This window comes from Eubalaena glacialis, chromosome 4, assembly GCF_028564815.1.
Source record: "Eubalaena glacialis isolate mEubGla1 chromosome 4, mEubGla1.1.hap2.+ XY, whole genome shotgun sequence".
Taxonomy (NCBI): Eukaryota; Metazoa; Chordata; class Mammalia; order Artiodactyla; family Balaenidae; genus Eubalaena; species Eubalaena glacialis.
The window spans coordinates 25,908,356-25,933,933 of record NC_083719.1 but is presented as its reverse complement, the minus strand read 5'-3'; the positions used below and the strand labels follow the sequence as shown (position 1 = coordinate 25,933,933).

The following is a 25,578-nucleotide window of genomic DNA, read 5'->3' as shown; positions in this document are numbered from 1 at the left end:
AGGAGAAGAGAGAGAGAAAGGACCAGAGAAAATATTTGAAGAGATTATAGTCGAAAACTTCCCTAACATGGGAAAGGAAATAGCCACCCAAGTCCAGGAAGCGCAGAGAGTCCCATACAGGATAAACCCAAGGAGAAACACGCCAAGACACATAGTAATCAAATTGGCAAAAATTAAAGACAAAGAAAAATTATTGAAAGCAGCAAGGGAAAAATGACAAATAACATACAAGGGAACTCCCATAAGGTTAACAGCTGATTTCTCAGCAGAAACTCTACAAGCCAGAAGGGAGTGGCATGATATACTTAATGTGATGAAAGGGAAGAACCTACAACCAAGATTACTCTACCCAGCAAGGATCTCGTTCAGATTCGATGGAGAAATCAAAAGCTTTACAGACAAGCAAAAGCTGAGAGAATTCAGCACCACCAAACCAGCTCTACAACAAATGCTAAAGGAACTTCTCTAAGTGGGAAACACAAGAGAAGAAAAGGACCTACAAAAACAAACCCATAACAATTAAGAAAATGGTAATAGGAACATACATATCGATAATTACCTTAAACGTGAATGGATTAAATGCTCCAACCAAAAGACACAGGCTTGCTGAATGGATACAAAAACAAGACCCATATATATGCTGTCTACAAGAGACCCAGTTTAGACCTAGGGACACATACAGACTGAAAGTGAGGGGATGGAAAAAGATATTCCATGCAAATGGAAATCAAAAGAAAGCTGGAGTAGCTATACGCATATCAGATAAAATTGACTTTAAAAGAATGTTACAAGAGACAAGGAAGGACACTACATAATGATCAAGGGATCAATCCAAGAAGAAGATATAACAATTATAAATATATATGCACCCAACATAGGAGCACCTCAATACATAAGGCAACTGCTAACAGCTATAAAAGAGGAAATCGACAGTAACACAATAATAGTGGGGGACTTTAACACCTCACTTACACCAATGGACAGATCATCCAAACAGAAAATTAAAAAGGAAACATAAGCTTTAAATGACACAATAGACCTGATAGATTTAATTGATATTTATAGGATATTCCATCCAAAAACAGCAGATTACACTTTCTTCTCAAGTGTGCACGGAACATTCTCCAGGATAGATCACATCTTGGGTCACAAATCAAGCCTCAGTAAATTTAAGAAAATTGAGATCATATCAAGCATCTTTTCTGACCACAATGCTATGAGATTAGAAATCAATTATAGGGAAAAAAACGTAAAAAACAAAAACACATGGAGGTTAAACAATACGTTACTAAATAACCAAGAGATCACTGAAGAAATCAAAGAGGAAATCAAAAAATACCTAGAGACAAATGACAATGAAAACATGACGATCCAAAACCTATGGGATGCAGCAAAAGCAGTTCTAAGAGGGAAGTTTATAGCTATACAAGCCTACCTCAAGAAACAAGAAAAATCTCAAATAAACAATCTAACGTTACACCTAAAGGAACTAGAGAAAGAAGAACAAACAAAACCCAAAGTTAGCAGAAGGAAAGAAATCATAAAGATCAGAGCAGAAATAAATGAAATAGAAACAAAGAAAACGATAGCAAAGATCAATAAAACTAAAATCTGGTTCTTTGAGAAGATAAACAAAATTGATAAACAATTAGGCAGACTCATCAAGAAAAAGAGGGAGAGGACTCAAATCAATAAAATTAGAAATGAAAAAGAAGAAGTTACAAAAGACACCGCAGAAATACAAAGCATCTTAAGAGAGCACTACAAGCAACTCTGTGCCAATAAAATGGACAACCTGCAAGAAATGGACAAATTCTTATAAAGGTATAACCTTCCAAGACTGAACCAGGAAGAAATAGAAAATATGAACAGAACAATCACAAGTAATGAAATTGAAACTGTGATTAAAAATCTTGCAACAAACAAAAACCCAGGACCAGATGGTTTCACATGTGAATTCAATCAAATATTTAGAGAAGAGCTAACACCCATCCTTCTCAAACTCTTCCAAAAAATTGCAGAGGAGGGAACACTCCCAAACTCATTCTATGAGGCCACCATCACCCTGATACCAAAACCAGACAAAGGTACTACAAAAAAAGAAAATTACAGCCCAATATCACTGATGAATATAGATGCAAAAATCCTCAATAAAATACTAGCAAACAAAATCCAACAACACATTAAAATGATCATACACTATGATCAAGTGGAATTTATCCCAGGAATGCAAGGATTCTTCAACATACGCGAATCAATCAATGTGATACACCATATTAAAAAATTGAAGAATAAAAACCATATGATCATCTCAATAGATGCAGAAAAAGCTTTTGACAAAATTCAACACCCATTTATGATAAAAACTCTCCAGAAAGTGGGCATAGAGGAAACCTACCTCAACATAATAAAGGCCATATATGACAAACCCACAGCAAACATCATTCTCAATGGTGAAAAACTGAAACCATTTCCTCTAAGATCAGGAACAAAGACAAGGATGTCCACTCTCACCACTATTATTCAACATAGTTTTGGAAGTCCTAGCCACGGCAGTCAGAGAAGAAAAAGAAATAAAAGGAATCCAAATTGGAAAAGAAGAAGTAAAACTGTCACTGCTTGCAGATGACATGATACTATACATAGAGAATCCTAAAGTTGACACCAGAAAACTACTAGAGCTAATAAATGAATTTGGTAAAGTTGCAGGATACAAAATCAATGCACAGAAATCTCTTGAATTCCTATACACTAATGATGAAAAATCTGAATGAGAAATTAAGGAAACTCTCCCATTTACCATTGCAACAAAAATAATAAAATACCTAGGAATAAACCTATCTAGGGAGACAAAAGACCTGTATGCAGAAAACTATAAGACACTGATGAAAGACATTAAAGATGATACCAACAGATGGAGAGATATACCATGTTCTTGGATTGGAAGAATCAATATTGTGAAAATGACTATACTACTCAAAGCAGTCTACAAATTCAATGCAATCCCTATCAAACTACCAATGGCATTTTTTACAGAACTAGAACAAAAAATCTTTAAATTTGTATGGAGACACAAAAGACCCCAAATAGCCAAAGCAGTCTTGAGGGAAAAAAACAGAGCTGGAGGAATCAGACTCCCTGACTTCAGACTATACTACAAAGCTACGGTAATCAAGACAATATGGTACTGGCACAGAAACAGAAATATAGATCAATGGAACAAGATAGAAAGCCCAGAGATAAACCCACGCACCTATGGTCAACTAATCTATGACAAAGGAGGCAAGGATATACAATGGAGAAAAGACAGTCTCTTCAATAAGTGGTGCTGGGAAAACCGGACAGCTACATGTAAAAGAATGAAATTAGAACACTCCCTAACACCATACACAAAAATAAACTCAAAATGGATTAGAGACCTAAATGTAAAACCGGACACTATAAAACTCTTAGAGGAAAACATAGGAAGAACACTATTTGACATAAATCACAGCAAGATCTTTTTTGATCCACTTCCTAGGGTAATGGAAATAAACAAATGGGACCTAATGAAACTTAAAAGCTTTTGCAAAGCAAAGGAAACCATAAACAAGATGAAAAGACAACTCTCAGAATGGGAGAAAATATTTGCAAATGAATCAACGGACAAAGGATTAATCTCCAAAATATATAAACAGCTCATGCAACTCAATATTAAAAAAACAAACAACCCAATCCAAAAATGGGCAGAAGACCTAAATAGACATTTCTCCAAAGGAGACATACAGATGGCCAAGAAGCACATGAAAAGCTGCTCAACATCACTAATTATTAGAGAAATGCAAATCAAAACTACAATGAGGTATCACCTCACACCAGTTAGAATGGGCATCATCAGAATATCTACAAACAACAAATGCTGGAGAGGGTCTGGAGAAAAGGGAACCCTCTTGCACTGTTGGTGGGAACGTAACTTGATACAGCCACTATGGAGAACAGTATGGAGTTTCCTTAAAAAACTAAAAATAGAATTACCATATGACCCAGCAATCCCACTACTGGGCATATACCCAGAGAAAACCATAATTCAAAAAGACACATGCACTCCAATGTTCATTGCAGCACTATTTACAATAGCCAGGTCACGGAAGCAGCCTAAATGTCCATCGATAGACGAATGGATAAAGAAAATGTGGTACATATATACAGTGGAATATTACTCAGCCATAAAAAGGAATGAAATTGGGTCATTTGTAGAGACGTGGATGGATCTAGAGACTGTCATACGGAGTGAAGTAAGTCAGAAAGAGAAAAACAAATATCGTATATTAATACATATATGTGGAACCTAGAAAAATGGTAGAGACGAACCGGTTTGCAGGGCAGAAGTTGAGACACAAATGTAGAGAACAAACGTATGGACACCAAGGGGGGAAAGTGGCAGGGGGTGGGGGTGGGGATGGTATGAATTGGGAGATTGGGATTGACATGTATACACTAACATGTATAAAATGGATGACTAATAAGAACCTCCTGTATAAAAAAATAAATAAAATAAAATTCAAAATTTCAAGAAAAAAAAAAGAAAAGACAAAATAGGAAGATTTTGAGCAAGACTAATGAAGAAACCAAGAGGGCAGGCATAGATAAATCATATTAGGAATAAAAAAAAAATTTCAGATTGAAAAAAAAAAAAAACCATCACCAACTTCCAAAAAGCTAACATCAGAAAATATCTATGAAATATATGGTTTATCAAATTCCACAAAAACAGATGTCTTGATATGCTGCTAAAAATAGAAGCATCTCAAATGCCTCTAATGGAGACTAGTTTTACCTATACATGGTGTGGAAGGAGAGGATTAAGAACATTGTGAGGGATAAAATGGAGGAGACAAGGAAATTAAGTGTTGCTGTGGGCTGTTTAATGATAATATGCAAATCTTTTGCCTAAAATTGTGCATAGTTTTGAGATTTTAAATATATTCATTCTTATATTAATGAATAACCATGTCTTCAAAACCTAATCTATATCTACCTATGTTTTTTTCTTATTGAATTTAATCTTAGACTATATACCAGCTATTGTCAAGGAATTGCTATATTATGTAAAGCTGGAAGAAGGGGCATGGGGTTTTCTGAAAATGTGGAATTACAATGCTTCCCTCTTATTTTTCTATTCAGCTTACATAAAGCCAAAGATAATCTAAGTGATTCTGCATAAAATCAAATACTCTTTCCTTTAGCCCTTGACAAGAAAATATGTACCTCTTTCTGTTTTCTGTGCCAGCATCAGTGACACTTTCACTATCCTGATTGTTCTATCTTGAAATCTCCGACGTTTTGAACCTCCTGCATTCTCTCCTTTGGCTTCTGCATCCAGTTAATTGGGAAGTCCTGGTAATTCTCGCTCTGCCAGATGGGCTAACACCTGCTCTTCCCTTAAGATGTGGTCCCAACACCATCCCTGTCTCTAGGAAGCTCTGGTGAACCCCCAAGCCCAGGTGGCCCCTCTCCTTTATATTTCCACAATACTTTGGGGATGCCCATTTTATCACTGAGCTTGCCACATCTAATTATAATTATTGCCAATAATATTCTCCTAGGGCAATGGTTCTCAAGTTTCGCCACATATTTGAATCATAAATACTTAATTAAAAACCAAATAAATCAGAATCTCTGGGGAAGTGAGACCCAGGCCAACGTACATATTGTTAAAAGCAGCACTTCTCAAATTTTAATATGCATAAAATTCACCTAAAATTCTGCTTTTGTTGAAAAGCAGATTCTGATTCAATAGATCTCAGGTGGGGGCCTAAGAGTCTAAAGTTCTAACAAGCTCCCAGACACAGACGCCACTTATGCTAAATCAGCATAAAAGTTCCCCCAAATGGTTATGTATTTTAGAACATTGGTCCCCAACCTTTTTGGCACCAGGGACCGGTTTCGCGGAAGACGATTTCTCCACGGCGTTGGGGCGGCGGCGGGGGCGGTAGATGGTTCAGGCGGTAACGCGAGCGATGGGGAGCGGCAGGTGAAACTTCGCTCGCTCGCTCTCTCGCCCGCGCGCCCGCCTGCCGCTGACCTCCTGCTGTGCGGCCCGGTTCCTAACAGGCCGCGCGGCCCAGGGGTTGGGACCCCTGTTTTAGAAAATAGCATCTTCCTTATCTGTATCTGTATCCACATCTATATCTTAAGCTCACAAACCTTTACCCAATATAAGACCACTTCTTTCTACTCTTGATACCTCTACCTGCCACCACCTTTTCAGGTGTGTAGAGGTGTTGAGAATTGTCTCATAAATCAGAGTTTGGGTTGTCAATATTTCAGCTGTAACTGGCCTTCCTCACTTCTATTTACAAGTGCATCCCTCCCCAGCTGTGCCATGTCCATGTTTCTGTGTTAATCTTACTGGACACAGAGAAATGCTGAGGAGCATTAAGATAGCATGAGAAGGAAGGTCTTGCTACCTTTGCTTGTGCTTCAATTTTTAAATTATTATTAATTAATTAATTAATTTTTGGCTATTAACCTATTTTTGGGTCTTCGTTGCTGCGCGTGGGCTTTCTCTAGTTGCAGCGAGCAGGGGCTACTCTTCCTTGCAGTGCTCGGGCTTCTCATTGCGGTGGCTTCTCTTGTTGCGGAGCACGGGCTCTAGGCACACCAGCTGCTGTAGTTGTGGCAGGTGGGCTCAGTAGTTGTGGCTTGCGGGATCTAGAGCGCAGGCTCAGTAGTTGTGGCGCACGGGCTTAGTTTCTCCACGGCATGTGGGATCTTCCTGGACCAGGGCTCGAACCCATGTCCCCTGCATAGGCAGGCGGATTCTTAACCACTGTGCCACCAGGGAAGTCCCTATGCTTCAATTTTAAAGCATGATCTTGTATATTCACTTCATTGTCACTCCAGCCTCCAGACTCCATCTTCTGCTGCTTCTTGGATGCTTATGTGACTTTCTTTTTCTCCCTCTACACCAGGTAGCCTCTTGCTCCCACACCCATTCTCACATTTTCCTCCATTGTCAAGTCACTGTCATCCCTATTGACTTACCTCCAAATAACTGGAACCAAGGAACACACATATAAACAGCTGCTTATAATGTAAAAACTTCTTTCTTCTACTTTAAGTGTATTTGCTCAACCACATTACTTTTCCTTAGTTAATGCTTCTATCTGTTACATGTACAGATCAACCTTTTCAGTTTTAGGTCTCAAGAATAGGCTCTAAGTAGCTATTATTTAGTAGGGCTAATGGCACAATTTAAGGTTCTATTAGCCTTTGTACACCTTTATATACCAATCTAACCACATTCCTATGGTTCCCAGAGTGTGCACCAAGGTGCCCTGGGGTGCAGCAGGGAACTCACTGCAGCACCAGGAAATATTTTAAAAATTTGAGGGAAATACAGCAACACGAGCTATCAGACATCTTGCGAATTACTAGCTCAGAGTAGATCACAGTTTCAACAGTAGGTGGTGCTACATTCCTTTCGATGATGTCATATATTAATGAAGATGGGTTTCCCACAGTGCCCGTGTTAAAAAGCAAGTACCGTGTGAAAATCAATGTGGAAAAGGAAACCAGGGGTCGGTGTCCAATCTGAGAAGTTGTGCAGTGTCCAATACGTGCCCACATTCCATTAGGAAGTAACTGGTTATTTAAGAGTGAAATAAAAATATTATTTTTTCTATTAATTGTTTTTTTTGGTTACTTATTTGTTAGAACATAAATACGTATTAAGTTGTTTGGGCCTAATTATTTCTTTTGGCCTAAGGGCATTGTGAAAAAATTATCGAGATGTTACAGGCATTGCAAACCAAGAAAGTTTTGGAACCTCTGCTATAGTCTAATTTTTTTTTTTTCCCCCAAATTTCTTGACCTTGTGGATTCGGATAATCTCATCAGGTACCTGTTTACTCCAAATCTTTTAAAAGAGGACCAACCTGTTGCCACATGAGAAACGAACGTTTTTTATTCTATTTAAATATTTATTTTTTGTCTATGTTTAATTGTGGTAAAAAACAAATTGTAGTCTAATCCCTTTGTCTGTTGATAAAACATATAGTCCAAAGACAGATTCAGGAAAATGCCTTATCAATAGTTCAGGAACACCTCTTACATACATCTGATGTAGCAATGCTGGCACCTACGATAACTTCAATTATTGCCCTTGACTTTTTTTTTTCCAGTGTATATTTTTTATGGGTTATAACTTCAAGGAGTTGGGGCAGGGGCAGATAATGATGAGGAAGGGAAACTTATCTTGCTGCCAATAAAATATCCAAATCCAACGAATCAAACTGAAGCTTTGATTGTGAAGGGGTTTTCCCACAATCCTCTACATTTGCCAGCCACTGAGAGATCCGTTAATTATATCATTTTACTTTTTCAGTGATATAAAAGTCAGTAATCCACTTCCACGCATTACAGACAGATTTAATAGAGTGTATACAATGGAGTTTTCATCAATAACTTCTTTCTGCACCTACTACGTGCCAGCCACTAGTTCTTGTCTCACTTTACACTGCAACTCCATGCCGTAGGTAGACATTGCTCCATGCATTTTCTAGATGAAGAAACTAAAGTCTGGAAAGGTTAATAACCTGCCGTGGGCCAGACAACTGGCAATTGGCAGCACAGCGACGCAGCCTCAGATCTGCTTGAGTCCACAGCTCGCAATTTTTCCCCATGGCAATATTACCTCTCACAATTATAATCATAAAACTGATTCTTCTGAGGTTTTATCCATTGTTGCTTCTAGTATTTTGAAATATCTGGCCTTTCTTTGAAAATACATGTATTTTTATGTAAAATGGCATCACAATTTGAGAAGAAAAAGAAAAGAAAGGGGGGATCAATTATTTAAATACAGCACTTTAAAAAACGTAATCTTCTATAACAATAATGTTATTTGTATTGTAGAAAGTGCTTTAAAGATGATAAGATTATTGTTATTTTTTACAGTAATTTTTTAGCCTTGATAGTGTAGTGCTATTCAAATTTCACAGAGGAAATGGAGTGAAGTACAAGTAAGTGGACTGTCTTCAGCAGTCACACAGTGTGAGAATTTCATAGCAAATACAAGGTTAGACCCTTGGGGATCCGTGTTGATGTTCACCCCTTCACTGAATACTTCCTCTCCTACTTTATTCCACATTAATAATTCACTTCACTGGAACGATGCCTGGTTACCTCAGCCCAAGCCATGGATGGCTTTCCTTCATTTATTGTGGTAAATGCTAAAAGAGAATATTGGCACAGGGTTATTCAGGGATATTTGATAACAGATTGAAGTGTGAACATGCAGCCCCTGGAATCTGTAAAATTTATGCTTTTTGAGTGATATCCAAATATAGATGTTCTAAAATTGTAGCTGTAATCATAAAGACATTTTATCATCTCTATTATGTTTGTTCCCAGTTTGTTTATGTAAAGGATGTATGACAATTATTTTTCTTACCAATACCATGTTCTGAAACAGAGAACCTACGAAGTACAAACCTGTGTCCCTGTCTTTTTTCACTTCTTTGCGGGATGCAGATATTCTGCAGTGGGAATGTAGCTGATGATAAAATTTCAGTGAAACTCATGATGACAGTATAACTAAGCTGTTTCCCTGACTCAGCTCCAGTAATCTGGAAGGGCTGTAATAAGCGATACGTCCTCATTTTACTTTCTGGAGTCAATAAAATGGTCAGATGATATTTGGAAACAGCACCTTTACATAACCATTTTTTCTCTTTTGTGAACCTTGCCACAATTAAGTCATAAGTTTTGAAATGCCTGGCTCTTGCCAATTATTGGAGATAAGACAAAACAGCAGTAACAACTAAATCTAAGGCAGTGGTGGGTTTTGAGGACAAAGGGCTCCATTTGGTCAGAGAATGGATGGCGCTGTAGGTAGCAGAGTTAAAAAATAGTTAATTTGAACGTGGCCAAAGGACTAAAGCTCAGAATGTTTCCTTTCACAATGAGAAAAAGGAAACTTCTCCTTACAGCTTAATCGCTCTATTCCTATTTTTAATACATCCTACTTTATAGAATAGCTGGACCACATTTTTCAAGCTAAAGTAAAAATTCAAGGATTTATGATAATCCTATGCAGCTGGTTGTAGGTGTTTCATTTTCAACAGAAGCATTTCTCTTTCTTTGCTGCAGTGCTAACATTTCTCAGCTTCTCGCTACAGTCTTCTTCCTGAAACTACTCAAGTGAAAAAAAAAAAAGTCTTGCCAGATAAGCAACAATTCTTACTGTACTGGGGGAATATTCCACATCTTCCCCGTCTATTTATGAGAAGTAACTTTCTCAGGCTTTTAAAACAAGAATGTCAAAGAGCCCAGTGGAATCCTACCTTGCCCACATACTGATAATCGGATCCTGTGTATTCCTCCAGCAGAAAGAACTGATTCCACATCCAGCTCCTTTTCGAACGGTTCAGCTCATTTTTGCTGTTTCCAGAGAGCTCCAGGGTCCTTTTCTTTGCCGGGAAACCACTAGTCCTCTTAGATAATGGAGTTGAGAAAGTTGGGTAGGGCTGGCCAACCCAAAATAGAAGCAAGAAGTATCGGTAAGTTCTCATTTTGATGACACAGTCCAGTCTCTGAGTAGTGGGTACCCTTCTCCCTGAAGTGTCTTTTTTCACTGCACTGTATCCAGCCTCATTCCTCCTCTCTTCCTTAATGTTCTTGGCTTGGCTCTCAGAGGATATCTGGAAAGAATAATAACATATTAAGCATTTTTAGAGGTGCTTAAAATTCAGCGTTAGAGCAAATAAGCTCTGGGGAAAAAAAGAGGACATAAATTTGAATAGCAAAACAACAAAAAATAAATTGTCTATCAATTTTGAAATGAGGAAAACAGTCTTTCAGATATGCTAAATGGAAGGTGTGTTCCGAGTAGGAAGCTGCTGTTTTCCTCTCTCCTTTTCTATCACTTAAAAATCCTATTTTAAGTAATAGCATTGCTGTAGGTCAACATGCCAGAGTGGATTATTTCACTACTCTTTTACCTCTGAGTATGAGGGTTGAGATCTGGTTAGAAGAAATGAGTTTGTGTTTCTGATTCTATTTGCATATTTATCCTCATGAAAGAATATCACAGACAGTTTTGATTCAATTGAAAGTGGATAATGTTGAAATTTCGCTACAGTGTATCGAGCACCTGTGATGTGGAGGCAGAAGCCTGTTCTGCAGGCTCTTGGCTTCGGAGATGTGTTGTGATGGAACAGCCTGGGTCAAATAAGGTTGGAAAGGACCTAATGCCTTCTCTTCAGGATGCTCATTAGCATATTGAGGTTTCTTTTTTTGTTGTTTTTTTTTGAAGTTTTTTGTCTTAAGAAAATTTTTTTTATACATATTGATGTTTCTGAAGTGAAATTTTGTAGCAATGATGATAAGCCTGCATTTAATCCAGTATTTCCCAAACTTGACCAGGAAACTTTTTTCCTCATACAACCCAATTAACACTACAGGATGGGTTAATGAACAACCTATGGAATTTGTATTTAATAGAATAAAGAATAAAATGAACAATTCTATTCAAATTTCTTTAGGAAATCCTGGTGGGCTTTTCTCTCTAAATTTTACTTGTATCATAGGCAACCAAGTATATATATTAAAATTGGTCCAACAGTTTCTATGTAATTTTCACAGGTACATCAGATATACCTCAATACCACAGTGAGGGCAATCGATGGCAAGATCTTCAGAAAAGTCAGCTATTATAATCGCAGTAATAATTTTCCATGACAAATACTAATTTTCAAAAACACAACCTAGCATTTGAAACAAATCCTCGGGCCAGAGTGCTTGGCAAAGATGTCACAGTTTGGTTTAATATCTTATGTAAATTAAGTAATACATGCCTATATCTCCTTCCTAAACTTCCCCATGTTTCTTGAAAAAAAATCCAATAAATTACTCCTTCATTTTACTATTTGATATAGAAAACATATTTTCTTAAATAATACTAATAAAAAAATGAAGGGCTTTGTAATGTAGAACATAGTAGTAATTAAGCTGGTACAGTTAATAAATAAGTGCAGATAAAGAAACAGGTTGTAGGTAATCTGATCAGTATTTTTGTTCCCTCTATGTCAGAAAAGATTTGTTCCCTTTTCTCCTATTTTTCTACCAGGTAAATGTATATATGACCAATTTTTTTTTTTTTTAACCTCAGCAATGAATAATTATAGCCACCCAACACATGTTTAAGTGGAAGTTTTCTGCTGGAATATAAGTGAAATATTTCACAGTGTTCAGCATTTTTAAACCTTTATTCCATTATTATGCATCTTCTGGACAGCAGGCTGGGGAAGTTGAAACTTCCACAGGTGAGTGAATTAGTACTGTGACAATTAGTCATGCTGGAAAATGCCAGGTGACTATATTTGTCATTATGTGGCCTTGGTACAGGTGTGGAATGACTGATGATCGATTAGGTAACGACGGTTCTTCTCTCTTCTCGTGGATGGTATATAAAGGGGACTGAGAGACCATATGGAGAAAAGCCCTCTAAAGACATCTATTCATTTCTAGTAGTAGAGATTACACTGAAGTTGATTCAGGGGAAATTACATTTTTCTTAATTTTCCACATTCTCCATTATTTGCATAGACAAATCCTGCAGTGAAGAATTACACATCTGCTGCTGCACTCAGTGTGTGGCCCACAGTGCTGGCAGGAAAGAGGGATGCAGAGAATGGAGGTGTCAGCTGTTTAAAAGGCAGACTCCTAAAGGCCATTTTAAAGAAAAATCGATCCCTGTGGATGTTGTATGCAAACTCTACAAGCTGTTGCCACTTGACTATTAAATATTAGTTCTTTTTAATATCGCAGATACCAAAATGTCAAGTATTTCATATTTTTTTTCTGCTTGGCTGGTAATAAGCTTTTAAAGTGGTACAAATTTAAGCAGAGTTTCCAAGTATGGTAGAACATATAGTTTTGCTATAACCCAGCTCTTTTTGTATCAGCTTGGTAGGGTGTGTCCTTGTTAAAACTCAATATGCAAAATTACTAAAATCACCATGATCCACTCATATTTGGTGTTTAAAGGGATAGATTTCTCTGTGAAATTCTATAGTTAAAAAAAAAACGCCAACAAACTCTACACTGTTGAATATATAACTTAGCAATTCTCATATAACACTTCTTAATAGTCAGGATTGCATAGTGGTTAAGATTATCAATGTTGGAGACAGATTGCCTGGGTTTAAATTGCTGTTAATTGGGGAAAATGCTTGATTTCACTGCACCTTAGTTTCTTCTTCTGTAAATGGGGTAATTACAGTAACTACCTCATAGGGTGTTATATATGGATTAAATGAGTCATTGCATGCACTTAAAACAGTGCCTAGCACTCAGTAGGTATTAATATGTATTAGCTGTTTTTATTATTATTACTACTATTGTTACTATTATTTGCATTACAAGTGTAGAATCCATCTACAGCAGCTTGCAAAAGTCTGCAAAAGATAGCTTGGTTACCTCTTAGGCTTTAAATACTTTTTTATGTTTCAATAGGCATTTCCAAGCAAGTCAAATTCTCTTAAAATTAAAGAATAGAAGCACTTTAAAAATCAGAATTAGTCCGTTTGCTAATTGTTTGCCTTTGTGTAGACTTCGATTCAGTATTTCACAGTAACGGTGTAGAAACAGAGAAGGCAGAAGCTTTGTGCCCACTGCCTGCCTCAAGAAGAAAATGGGCAAAAAGGAAAGTTCACTGGAGGACAGACTCATTCATACAATCTATGTGTTTTTTTCCCCTTTCCATTTTGTTAAAGTTTTGAAAATCATCTTTACTTTATTCAGGTGAAAAAAAAATCAGACCTAGCTTCAATGTAGCAATTTTGCCCTTGCAAAAATGGGACTAGACAAACATGTCTTCTTGTAATTTAACATGCTGATATTATATCGAATAAGAATTTGATATAGTTGAAATTAATGATATACAGATTTTAGATTTTAATCTAAAAATATGAAATGAAACAAAAACCCCATATTCCAAACATGACCTTAGATGCAAAAAACAGGATTCTTAAGGTGCTAAATGGCCATATGTTCAAGGAAAGGAAGGAAAGGGCCTGGTATAGCACAACTTTGAGAAATGTGGGAAAGCCGCTGACTTCTGAGCAGTCAAAATACAGGAAAACCATATGGCAAGTAGTAATCAGATGTGCTGGCTCATTCTGTAGGTCTCAGAAAGTAAACTAAAATGACAAGAAAGTAATGGCCTACATAGACAATGAATTTTAAAATAGCAGGTATGGTTATTCAAGAAGGAAAGAACCAGAAGATTAGACAGTGGGAATGGAAAGAATACAAAACAATGTGGATATTGTATCTTTTTGCCCCCATCCCCTCATGGCATTAACAGCAAATGAGTTAGAGATATCAAAAACTCTATAAAAATAAAACTTGACCTGCCTAATTACAGCCCAATGACAGTTTAGCAATGAAGTTAAAAGATTACTTAATAGACCAAGTCTCTACTTTTTATTTTCTTTTTGCTGGAATCTGTTTTTTTTTTGGGGGGGGGTGGATTTCTATTTCTTATAGGCAATAGTTTGAATCTTTGCAGAAGCCTTTTCTTAGTCATGTGTAGAAGGTAATTAAGATGTTTACAGATAGTGGGGCAAAGCCCACATAACATTGATAATTACATACTTTGAAAATTTATTTGCCTGGCAGCCAATATGCATATATACTTCAATCTTCACAAGAGTACATAGTCAAGTCCAGCTTTTATTTTAATGCATGCCAGTTAGAAGAAGCCTGGGCCTCATTAATTCAGGGTCTACCAATTTAGAATATGTGATAATTAATGGCAGAAGCTGGGCTGAAGTTTTCCTTTGATTAGCAAAATCTTTTCCACTAGATCATTGGAAATTAATAATGTAAAAATATTTCATAGGAGATATAGAATGAGAAGACAAACTACAATGTCTTCAAGTTCCTTGGAGTACTTTGGAATCACCTTTTATTTGCAAATAATTAATATGCTAATTAGAAAACTTCTCTATTGATTGAATTGCTTCTTCAGTGACTTATGTTTGATAACAGTCTGAATGACTTAACTATATTAACTGGTTTTGAGATACTGATTTTATTATACTATTTACAGACAAACAAGTAAATACTAGACAGATTTAAAAGCAATATAATTACCTTAAAGTTTTAGAATTCAGACAGCATACATTTGTTCTGGTGTTCTTGATTAATTCTAATCAGTGCAATATTACTATAATGCCATCTAGGCTTACAAATTAAACCAAGTACATTCATGCTTTGGCATGCAGAGCCTTAACTTTGGCATTGAAAGCAAGTAAGCATTCAATAAAGCAACATTATTAATATATTTGAACCATTTACCCCTAGTAAGAGAATGTTTTAAAATCTGTTATGAAATTATTTCTTCAAATAAATGGTGTTGCACAGAAATACTGTAGCATAGCACTTTGCATGATGCTGCTCACAGAATATTATCTACCCATAAGTCATCCTAACCCATTGGCATAACCCATTAGTAATGCTTTTAGCATATGTACCATAAATCCCTTCCGAAATTTTGGTACATCTTCTCACATTCTATGGTCAATGAAGTAGAAGACAGCTGGTTATTTATAACTATTTAACATTTCTCCTGACCCTATTGTATTCCAACTCTTGAGAGCCTGAAATCTCTCCATTCTCACACTATCTTTGGGTGCAGTGGGGACAAGGATGGTATTTACTCCATTAAAACCAGCAAATCAAAGAAACAGGACTGTGATATCAGGATGAATTAAACAGAGTGAAGCCAAACGGACACATGTCTTCCTACAAGTAAATCTTTAAAAATATATATACGTTCTTTATTCTAAGAGAAGAGTTTTACAGCCAATTAAATTTGTTCACGATTGATTTTCTGATCACCCAAGGAACTTTGTTTTGAATAGGTTGCCACCTGCTGCGAATAAAAATAAGTCTATAGTACATGGCTGACCTTCTAGAAGTGGTGACATAAGGATAGAACCAATTTAAAATTTTTGGTAGAGATTTCACATGAAGTCTTCATTTCGAAACCTCCATTTCATTTTTCTGTAAATGTCAAAGTCACTGTTGAGTAAAATTGGTTCCGTTTCGTGTGTGTAATGAACTCCACTGAAATGTGTCGAACAGCCTTGGCATCTTTCATCACATAGCATTCCTCTAGTGCCAATGAATCATTATGGCAGCAGTCATCGAATGATGCCCGAATTTTTTGTAAATGTTTATATTTGTGGATAATATGCCAATCTGTTTGCAAACTGATGTGTTTCCAGATGAACCTATTTCAACAGTTATTACCCTTGTTCTAAAATCATATTCCAGACATTGCATTAATGAAGATAAAATCAAATGTGTTACAGCACATAAAATGGCGTTTTATATGTAGTTGAGGCTCAAGGAATATTTGTTGACTTGACATACTCACTTGGGAACAAAAAAACCCCAGAACTTGAATCAAAAAGACACAGTTCTTTTTCCACATTTTTTTTTTGGGGGGGGAGTCCAAACTATTTTCTTGTGAGAGGAAGTATCAGAATATGGTTAAGAACAGACTCTGGCACGTCACATGTCTAGGTTAGAAGCTCAGCCCCACCCAACACTGGCTGGGCAAATAGGGGACCAATGTGTGTCTCAATTTTTTTATCTATAAAGTGGAATGATGTGCCTACCTTGTAGGATGGCTTGAGGATAAAATGAATGAATCTATGTGAGGTCTTAGCTAGTAAGATGGTCACAACTACCTAAATTGTCAAAGAATATCTTAGCAGAGGACACACTTTGCCTCCTGCACATTTCTTATTTTGCCTTTCACAATTGAGAAACTGCAGTCAGTCACTCATCTTTAAAGACCAGTACATGCCTATTTCTGGATTAACTTGAAACCACAGAAGCTCTGGTGACATCTTCATTTCTGGAGTGGAGGGAGCTGCCTCCTGAATCAGTGCTGGTGCTTCCCCATGATCCTTCTTGATGCCTGCCCACTGTGTGTTCAATTGCCATTCAATTGTCTTTTGCCATCTCACATTCTCTGCAGTTTTCTTAAACCTGCTTGCTTCATTCCTTTATGAGTTATGAAACCTGCTTGCTTCATTCCCTTATTGCCTGGATCCTCAGGGCCTTTGGGCTTGTGGATGCTCTCTTTTACTTGTGTGAACAAAGGAGAAGAGAAAGCATTTTATGCCTTTAACTAGCTATTCATGGCATGAATTTTAAACATTTCTGTAGCAAATGATATGTTTAGGTTGCAGAAATCTATGAAAGACTTGGTTTCATATTACTCCCTGCTTGTACATTAGGCTTTCTGGCAGCTTTACTTCTTTCGGATGCATAGCCATTTAAGACGATGACGCTTGAACAAGACTGCAAGATGTCAAAACCCACTTGTGCATTAGTACGAATGATTTCAGTGAGTTTGGTCTTCTTCCAATAGCTCAATGAAAGGGCAGCCCGAGTGTACTGGCTGGGAGCTACAAGGGTATCTTAGCGGGGGTGAGGAGTTCAAAACAGATTTAACTTTATTAAACTGCACAAGGAGTCACATGGTTGGGTTTACCATTAAGTCATTGTGAAATGGCTGGCACATCACAGATGCTTTTTAAAGGCTCATACTCATGAAAGTGCTATGAGGAGTGGAGATGTTGTATTTATTCTTGCTGATATAATATCTAAGCCTTTGTTAATCATCTGAAGTCTAGCTCATAATAATAGTTAAATTTGCTGTGCTCTATTCCTGAACTTACTATGTGCTAGGCACTGTGCTGAGCACATCACAAATACGTCTTCATTTAATTCTGATGACAATCTGTGTGGTGGATAATATTCTTATAACTTCTGCAGATGAGAAACTGAAACTTACAGAGACTGAGTAGCTTGTCTATGGTCAGGTAATGGGTACATGATGAAGCCAGACTCTAGCCCTGGCATCAGACTCTGGAGTCCTTGCTCTGAATTCACTCTGAGGAGTCACAGGCCAGGCTGCTGTCCATGATAAGTGCTCATTATAGCTGTGACCTTACAACTGAATCTTCACAACTCCCCTAAAAATATAACAACAATACAGGTCTCTGAGAGGTAAAAATAGTTGTCACAAAATGTATAAGCTAAATAAGAACAGCAAACAAAGTTTGCTTTGTGCCATGCAATGGGATAAATGCTCTGTAAACATGTAGTCTTAAACAACAATTCTTTGAAATGGAGACCACCACTCTTATCCTTTACTCCAGACACAAGGAACACAGGCTTGGAGGGACCGGACGCTTTGCCCAAGGGTGCACAGCTAGTGGTTGGCGGAACTTGGATCAAACCCAGCTAATCTGGAGGCTCCTTCTTAACCATAACATTCACTATCTCATTTGTATTTTGCTCATGGAAACAGCATCTAGGTTTTATTTACTCTCGTTTCAAACAAAATTTGAACAAATTTATCATCAGGTTTCTAAATCCACAGCAAATTAAAGAGACAGTGTAAGGAGTGCTGGAGGTTGGAGTCCCATTAGTAGGAGAGGGTGGCTGAAAGGCCCAGAGAAAGGCTTCAAAAGACAGGCAGAAAACTAAAGACAGAATGGACAGAGTAAGGAGCTGGGCCTGGTGGATAGGCGACACTCTGTGTTCCTATGCTGAGAACAGTCTGCACATAGTGACACCAGATAAACATTTGTAAAATAAGTGGATGCATGGATGAATGCATGAGCGACGGAATGTAAGAATGACTGAACGCCTGAATTGATGATAGAACTAATGACTGTAAGAATGGACATACAAAAACCTCACAGCACTTGAGGAAATCCAGCACATGAACAGTCATGATAATGATTCTGAATCATTAAGAAGAGTTCCAAGTTATGTTGAATGTTTGGTTTGAGAAGGTATGGATATGTAGAATAAACACAAGCAATATGACTGTCAAAAGTTACCACAGTGGTATTTATTTGGCTGTGCTGTGCAGCATGCAGGATCTTAGTTCCCTGACCAGGGATTGAACCTGGGCCCTTGGCAGTGAGAATGCAGAGTTCTAACCACTGGACCGCCAGGGAATTCCCACAACAGTGGTATTTAGAAGCGCTGCTTGGTGTTAGGCCTCACTGTCCTTCTCTCTCTTACTCCCCGTGTTATTTATCTCAGGCAAGCTCTTCCACCTCTCTGAGCTTTTGTTTCTCATGCGTGACATTGGGGCTGGTGTGCTGACACCCACGGATAGAACCACACTCTGAGCCAGTTCACCCACATGTATCCCAGCATCAATACTTATTAGTCTTGAGAAGTGGGCAAGTGGCTTCATATTCTGTGCTTCAATTTCCTCATCTTCAAATTGGAAATAGTACAGTTTTAGGGTCTTAGTGGCAACACCTGATAAACAGCATTTCTCTTTCTCTTTCAAACTTCAAAGAAATTAAGAAAACAACAACAATAACGAAGGAGTGTTAGACACCAAAATCTCACTTTTATCACCAAAAAAAAAAAAAAAAAAAAAAAGCCAGGCTGAAAACGTAGCTTAGTTTGAGAGCTTAGTGGGCTTGCTAAGTAAACCCAGCATTAGGCAGACTCCCCGCTGAAGTCGGGGTTACATTCTATTTTGCTTTTCTTTTACAAAAACAGAAGTGGTTGTTACCTCTGGAGAGCAGGCTCCAATTCTACAGTTCAGAGCCAGAGGGAATAACTTTCTGCTCTCACCCCTAGCTGGCTCAGGTACAGTACCCGGAGGTCTGAAGGAAGTGATTGGGAAGAATCTGTTTTAACCCCATGAATTAAAAACAGATCATTAGAGACATCAGTGATCCTGAGAGCCAGTAAATCACTTATTAATTACCAACAATTCTTGCACTTAAAGCTTTGCTTTCTGGAGTTGTTTACAGCATCACTAAAAGGAAAAAGAGTATGAATAATTTAAAGACTGGGATTTTAAAGCTTCCCTTAAAATATCTCTCACTTCAGGTCAATTATTGCATTACAGGCAAAATGAATTCCTTTCCATCTCTCTTCACCTTCCTCACCAACCCCACTCCCCCAACACACACGGAGAAATATGGCAAAAAGGGAGGATGTGCTTTGGACATTTACCTGTTAATATTGAAAAGCTACAGTGGCTATTCTCACCCAAAAGGACAGCACTATTTACAGAGGTGTAACCTTTTATACCAAGTTGTTAATGGGAAAAAATAATTGAAGCCCCACTTGCTATTTGGATAGCTTCATTCATTCAGTGTGTTTTATGCAACACTTTATTTGCAGAGTATCCATAACCTAAATTAGATCCTTCTCATAATATCCTGGTGTAGTATCTTTGAAGAAATTTAATTGAATAAATATTGTATAACAACTTCAAGAGGTACTGCAACATTTAAAGGTTTATTCCCTGAGACTAACTAAAGTAGAAGGGGGCCTGTGAAGTTGGGGACATCTTAACTGATTCAGGCTAATGTTAACTGACCATCACACTAGACTTGAACTAGACAGGAAGACAATGTGCTTGAATGGGTTGCTGGATGTTTTATCAATTCTGATGGCCTTCATTTACAAACTTTAATTAGAACCTCTGTTTACTTGAGTCAAATTGTGCATAAAATATCATGCAAAACATTTTAAAAGGGAATTTTAATTATACCACTAAAGAAATGCCCTTGCTCAATGTTTACTAAACACTTGCCAGAACAAGTTAATTAATACATGTTTAAATAAGTGAAAGAAGAAGGGAAACAAAAAAAAAATCACATTCATCTTTTGTCAAGTTTCACTGCAGTTGTCAAAGAAGTTCAATTTCTAATTTAACGACTGCACTATCACAGTGTACATGTGTAATTATAAACAATGGGGCACCACAACACAGTGAAGGCCAGCAGAAAGCTAATTCTCACTGGAAGTTGTTGTTCAAAATAACTGTGCATTGTTATTTGATGTTCTGCAGTCATCAAATCAAGCGCTTTTCAATTTCATTCACCTATTAATTATTCCATGGTAGAAAATCAGAATGTTCACGTTACTTTTTTAATAGGTCAGTAATATGGACTTTTACTTATTTAAAGCTACAGAAAAATACTTTTTAATAGAAAGAGCATAATATGTAGAAAAAGAAAACTTTGATGATAGAGTTTTTAGTTCTAAATTTAATATGCCACCAACTTTTCAGCTTTATCTTTTCAAAATCCCCATTTTCCTCATCTATTAATGTAAACCATACTGCTTGTGCTAGTAAAGACAGATACTGGAAAACAGTTGATAATCTACTAGAAAAACAAAATGAAATCAATCTTTCTGGGATATGCCCTGTTATCTCAGTAGCTTTATGAAAAAGTATTCAAAAGTAGCTTCAGAAGAAAAAGTATTCAAAATAATTTTGAAATCTTTTGGAGAAAGAAAATGTACATATCCCATTAACGGTAACTACCATTATTAAGGAAATTATTCTCTTAATCAGCATGTCCCACATCAGTCCTATTATAGTTTGTTCCTGTATTGCTGAAGCTGATTACCAAATTTCTCAAATCCTCTAAAAAGCCACAACCTGTTCAAGTCTGGGAAATGACATTGACTTAGGAGCAGGCCTCCCTTAAATGTCCTTTTTGAACTTCCACTGATGGGCCTGGCCAGGCCAGATCAGACAGCTGAGTTAAGCCTCACTGATTTGTTATAAAAATTAAATATGATACAGTATGTAAAATACTTACTGCATTGCCACCTAAGCAGAGAATAAATAGTAGCCAGTATTGCTTTTGATACCATTGCTTACCAAGAGCTGATCTTATGCAGTGCAACAATAGTACATAAAACATTCTGCAGTCGTTGGGCCACTTAATATTAGTAAAAAACATGAAGTCGAAATATCATAAAATGCAACCCGCTTAAAAAACAAAACAAAAAACCTTTCCTTCTATATATTATTTTTCTTTATCCCTAGAAAAAGGTGTGTTTGGTACTTAAGCATGCTGACTTGCTCTGTAATTTCAGTTGGCAGGGGAAAGAGAAGTTCCTAATACATTTTTCCTAATAAAATAAAGAACCTGAAGTGCCAGCATATTTACACACCTACCAATTATGAAATGAGTTTCCTTGGATATTAAAACTAAGCCAAAATATAACTTAGTCCTATAAAATACTGTCAAACTCAGCTATAGCTCCACTTGGAGCATCAGGAATTATTTAATTAGCAATTGATGAGTGGACTTTAATGCAACTTTATTTTTTTCCACGACACAGTAGGAAGTTTCCACAGTAGAAAGTTTTTGTAAAATGAGCATTTTTCTCCATAGGAAGAAAAAAAGTACATATTATATATATGATTTTAAAAACATTTTAAAAGCATCTGAGAGTCAAGTGTTTCTGACATCCTGAACTTTAGAAGATGTTGCAGCTCAGTCACTGATGTAAAATTTCTTTCAGATGACTGTAAATAAAAATCAGGTATCCATGATTATAAATACTCCATTTCACATTTTCTTCAGCAACAGCAAAAAATTTCAATTAATTGAATCTTAGCCAACTACAAATAATGCCAGAAGTGCAATACTTGGTGCTCCAGGTCATGGGCAACCATTAATTAAGATGCAAAGGATCAGCATTAGAGGCCCCAAATACAGATTTTTGTCCCAGAATTTCTTTGTTTTTTTGATAGGTATGGGCTGAAATATCTATAAAATGCAGTTTCAGCTATATGGGAAAAGAGGGTATTGGGTACAATCTTTATTTTGCTTGCTCTGGAATTTTTGATAAAGTTCTGAAGTGTCATTTTTGAAAATGAAAATAAGATTATTTTCACTTCAGGGTTTTTATTTATAGAAAAAAAAAAACCCTTTGAATTCCATGTTACCTCTATTTTAAGGGAACGCCAATTCAATGATTTCCCATTGGAGAGATGGAGGGGGAAGACTAAGATCTTTCAAAATGGTTAAAGCTACCAAAAGTAAAATTTGTAAACTATGACATACCTTTTTTAGAAGTTTTCCCAAAATCACTTGCCAAGAGGCTAATAGAAATGAATTATTTTCAAGGTACTATCCATACTCTTTCATAATATCTAGATTTTCTGGCAGTAAAATTTTGTGTGTGTGTTTGTGTGTGTACATTTTGCTTTCTGAAATGTAGATATTTCTTCATATTGCTTTATGGTGGTTGAGTTCAAACAAGAAGAATTCTGAGAAAAAGATCGTACAACTTGTTAGCGTCCCAATTTATCATCCACCTATACAAGATTTAATGGTTGTGTTAACGCAGGTCTCAAGAATAATTATAGTCTAAAACAAGTCCTTAAAGTAAAGAGATGAAAAGAACTATATAAAGGGAGGGCTGTCATGAAACAGAAATTGCACAAGCAAGGGAACTTTCATCGTGTTGACTAAGTACTTTACTATGGGATTCTTTTTTAAATTAAGGTGCCTAGAAAGTTGGATGAAAATAAAATATGTATGATTAGCAGGGAATACCTTGGCTCAGAGTAGATGGATATGAGTGGAGAAAGGACAGAGAGGTGTTTTTTTTCCCCCCAAGTCATTACCAGCTTTAGTTCACAGAAAAGTTATTTCAAATACTCTCTTTGAAAGGCTGCTTTGAGGTCTGCTTTTAATTTGAACAGTTAAATATCGTATTCGTGCCAATGAATCTTTTTTCTTGTGTTAATATCATTAGGAAGAAAGCCTCCCAGGCCAGAGTGAATATTGTAATTGCTTAAAAGAAGAAATATATGGCATACATATTTAATAAAAACCTTTCAAACAATTTCCCTATGTTGGCTAGGCATTTTTGTTTATATAAGATAGACTTTTAGTTTTTAAAAAACTAAACTATGTTGAACCATATGGAAAAATCTCTAGAATAAGATTTTAGCAAATAACCTCTCACAGATCTTTCTCTGATTATATCTGTTTAGGTTGCAGGTCTGTTTTACAGGATCCTTAATCTTGCTCATACAATTAGAGTGAGCCACCCTCCATCAATCTGGAAAACTCCTAAGAACAAGATAGGAATCATCATGAAACTTTGGTCATAAATTCCATAAGGTAATTGCTTTGATATTTTCCACATCTTGAAATGCTCCAAACAACTGAAAAATATTTGTTTTCAAGAAAAGTTAAAAAAAATTGAATGCATCACTACTTTTCAGAGCTCAACAGATTGCTGTCTACATGCACGGCATTTCTCACTGCTTATAGCTAAAGAGAAATGACTTTGGCACTTTATCTATTTGAAGAGAAATTGTTACTGCAATTGCCTATGAGACATCAAGCCACCTGCCACAGCATCCCTGGCTGTTTTGTTTTGTTTTGTTTTTCTTTTGTCCAAGGCAATCCTTTCCAGTCAGAGTGGGGATAGAAAACCAGTATGCCACCAGACAGAAGTAGTTGGAGCATTCTGGCTAAGAGAATGGACTTTGGAATCAGTCAGATTATAGGGTGAAAATTTTATTTACTTGTGTGACTTTGGACATGTTATATAACCTTTCAAAGTTTTAGCCTTTTCACCTTAAACTGAGGATGCTTATATTCAGGTCCCAGGTTATTAATGTGGAGATTAAATGACAGGGTGTACAGAAAGAGCAGATACATAGTAGCTGTTATTAGGTCATTTTCGGGGTGAAGGTCTGATGAATTGATGACTTTTGAGATGTTCTTCTTTGTCATAATGGCTTTTCAGATATGGTAGCTAGCCAACCCTGAATCCTTTCTGCAGAGATGTCCTGAGTAAAGATCCCTGTGAGGTCTAAAGGCAGGACCCAATGTGTGAAATTTATTGAAATCTTCAGTTTTATCCTAAACACTTATGCATATTTTGTGTTCTACTCAATAACAGATCTAAATTGTTTTATTAGCAAAATCATTTTTTGCCTCTTAAATCTTCTTATAAATCTGATGCTCTGGTGTTACCTTCATACTGTGGCATTGCCTGACCTCTGGCACCGCGCCAGGAACAAGAATGGCCAGTCTGGTGCACATTGGAGAAAGACCAGGAAACTTAGACTTCCCTAAACTTTGCTTTTTAGTGCCTTCGTACAGGTGATGAGGGGTCGGGGGGCTCCCTCTCTCTGACCACCCTTCTCATTCCAAAATGAAACATAGGCAGTGTAGGTTCTCCTGTATGGACCATCCCCTCACCATTTTTAATTTAAATTTTTAGCTGATTTGGCTGAGAAATGGGGTGAAATGGGGTGGAGATAGAGGGTGGAGAAAACAAATTTTATCCTTTAGTGAAAAAAATTAAGTAAGATAATAAATGGTAAAACACATGCCATTCTACGTTGCCCCTCACACCTCCCTATTTTGGAATCCATTAAGAAAATGTTAAGATAGACTTATAGTCGGTTGTTTTAGAAATAATGGCATATGCTCAGTAGAGGTTGAATCTCATCCTCTGAATCATGGGAAATTTGTAGGTAACTTTGCAGGTTAAATGAGAAGGAAGATTAAAAACATGCTTTGGGTGGCCTGCTATGCAGACAACTGGGTTCTTTGCTTTAGGCTCAATAACATTTCTTGTAAGTAAAAATCCATGAGATAGGGCTTCCGTGGTGGCGCAGTGGTTGAGAATCTGCCTGCCAGTGCAGGGAACACGGGTTCGAGCCCTGGTCTGGGAAGATCCCACATGCCG

At 36.9% G+C, this 25,578-nt stretch overlaps 1 protein-coding gene across 2 annotated transcripts in view; it reads right to left on the bottom strand.

Moving 5' to 3' along the window:
• Positions 1-25,578, bottom strand: part of CDH6 (cadherin 6) — a 126,959-nt gene that overhangs the window by 48,218 nt on the left and 53,163 nt on the right. For both annotated transcript variants that reach the window (XM_061187683.1, XM_061187684.1), the window contains exon 2: positions 10,329-10,685. In XM_061187683.1, coding sequence (XP_061043666.1) covers positions 10,329-10,556 — 228 coding nt within the window. In that variant the 5' untranslated portion in view covers positions 10,557-10,685. The remainder of the gene's footprint in view (positions 1-10,328; positions 10,686-25,578) is intronic.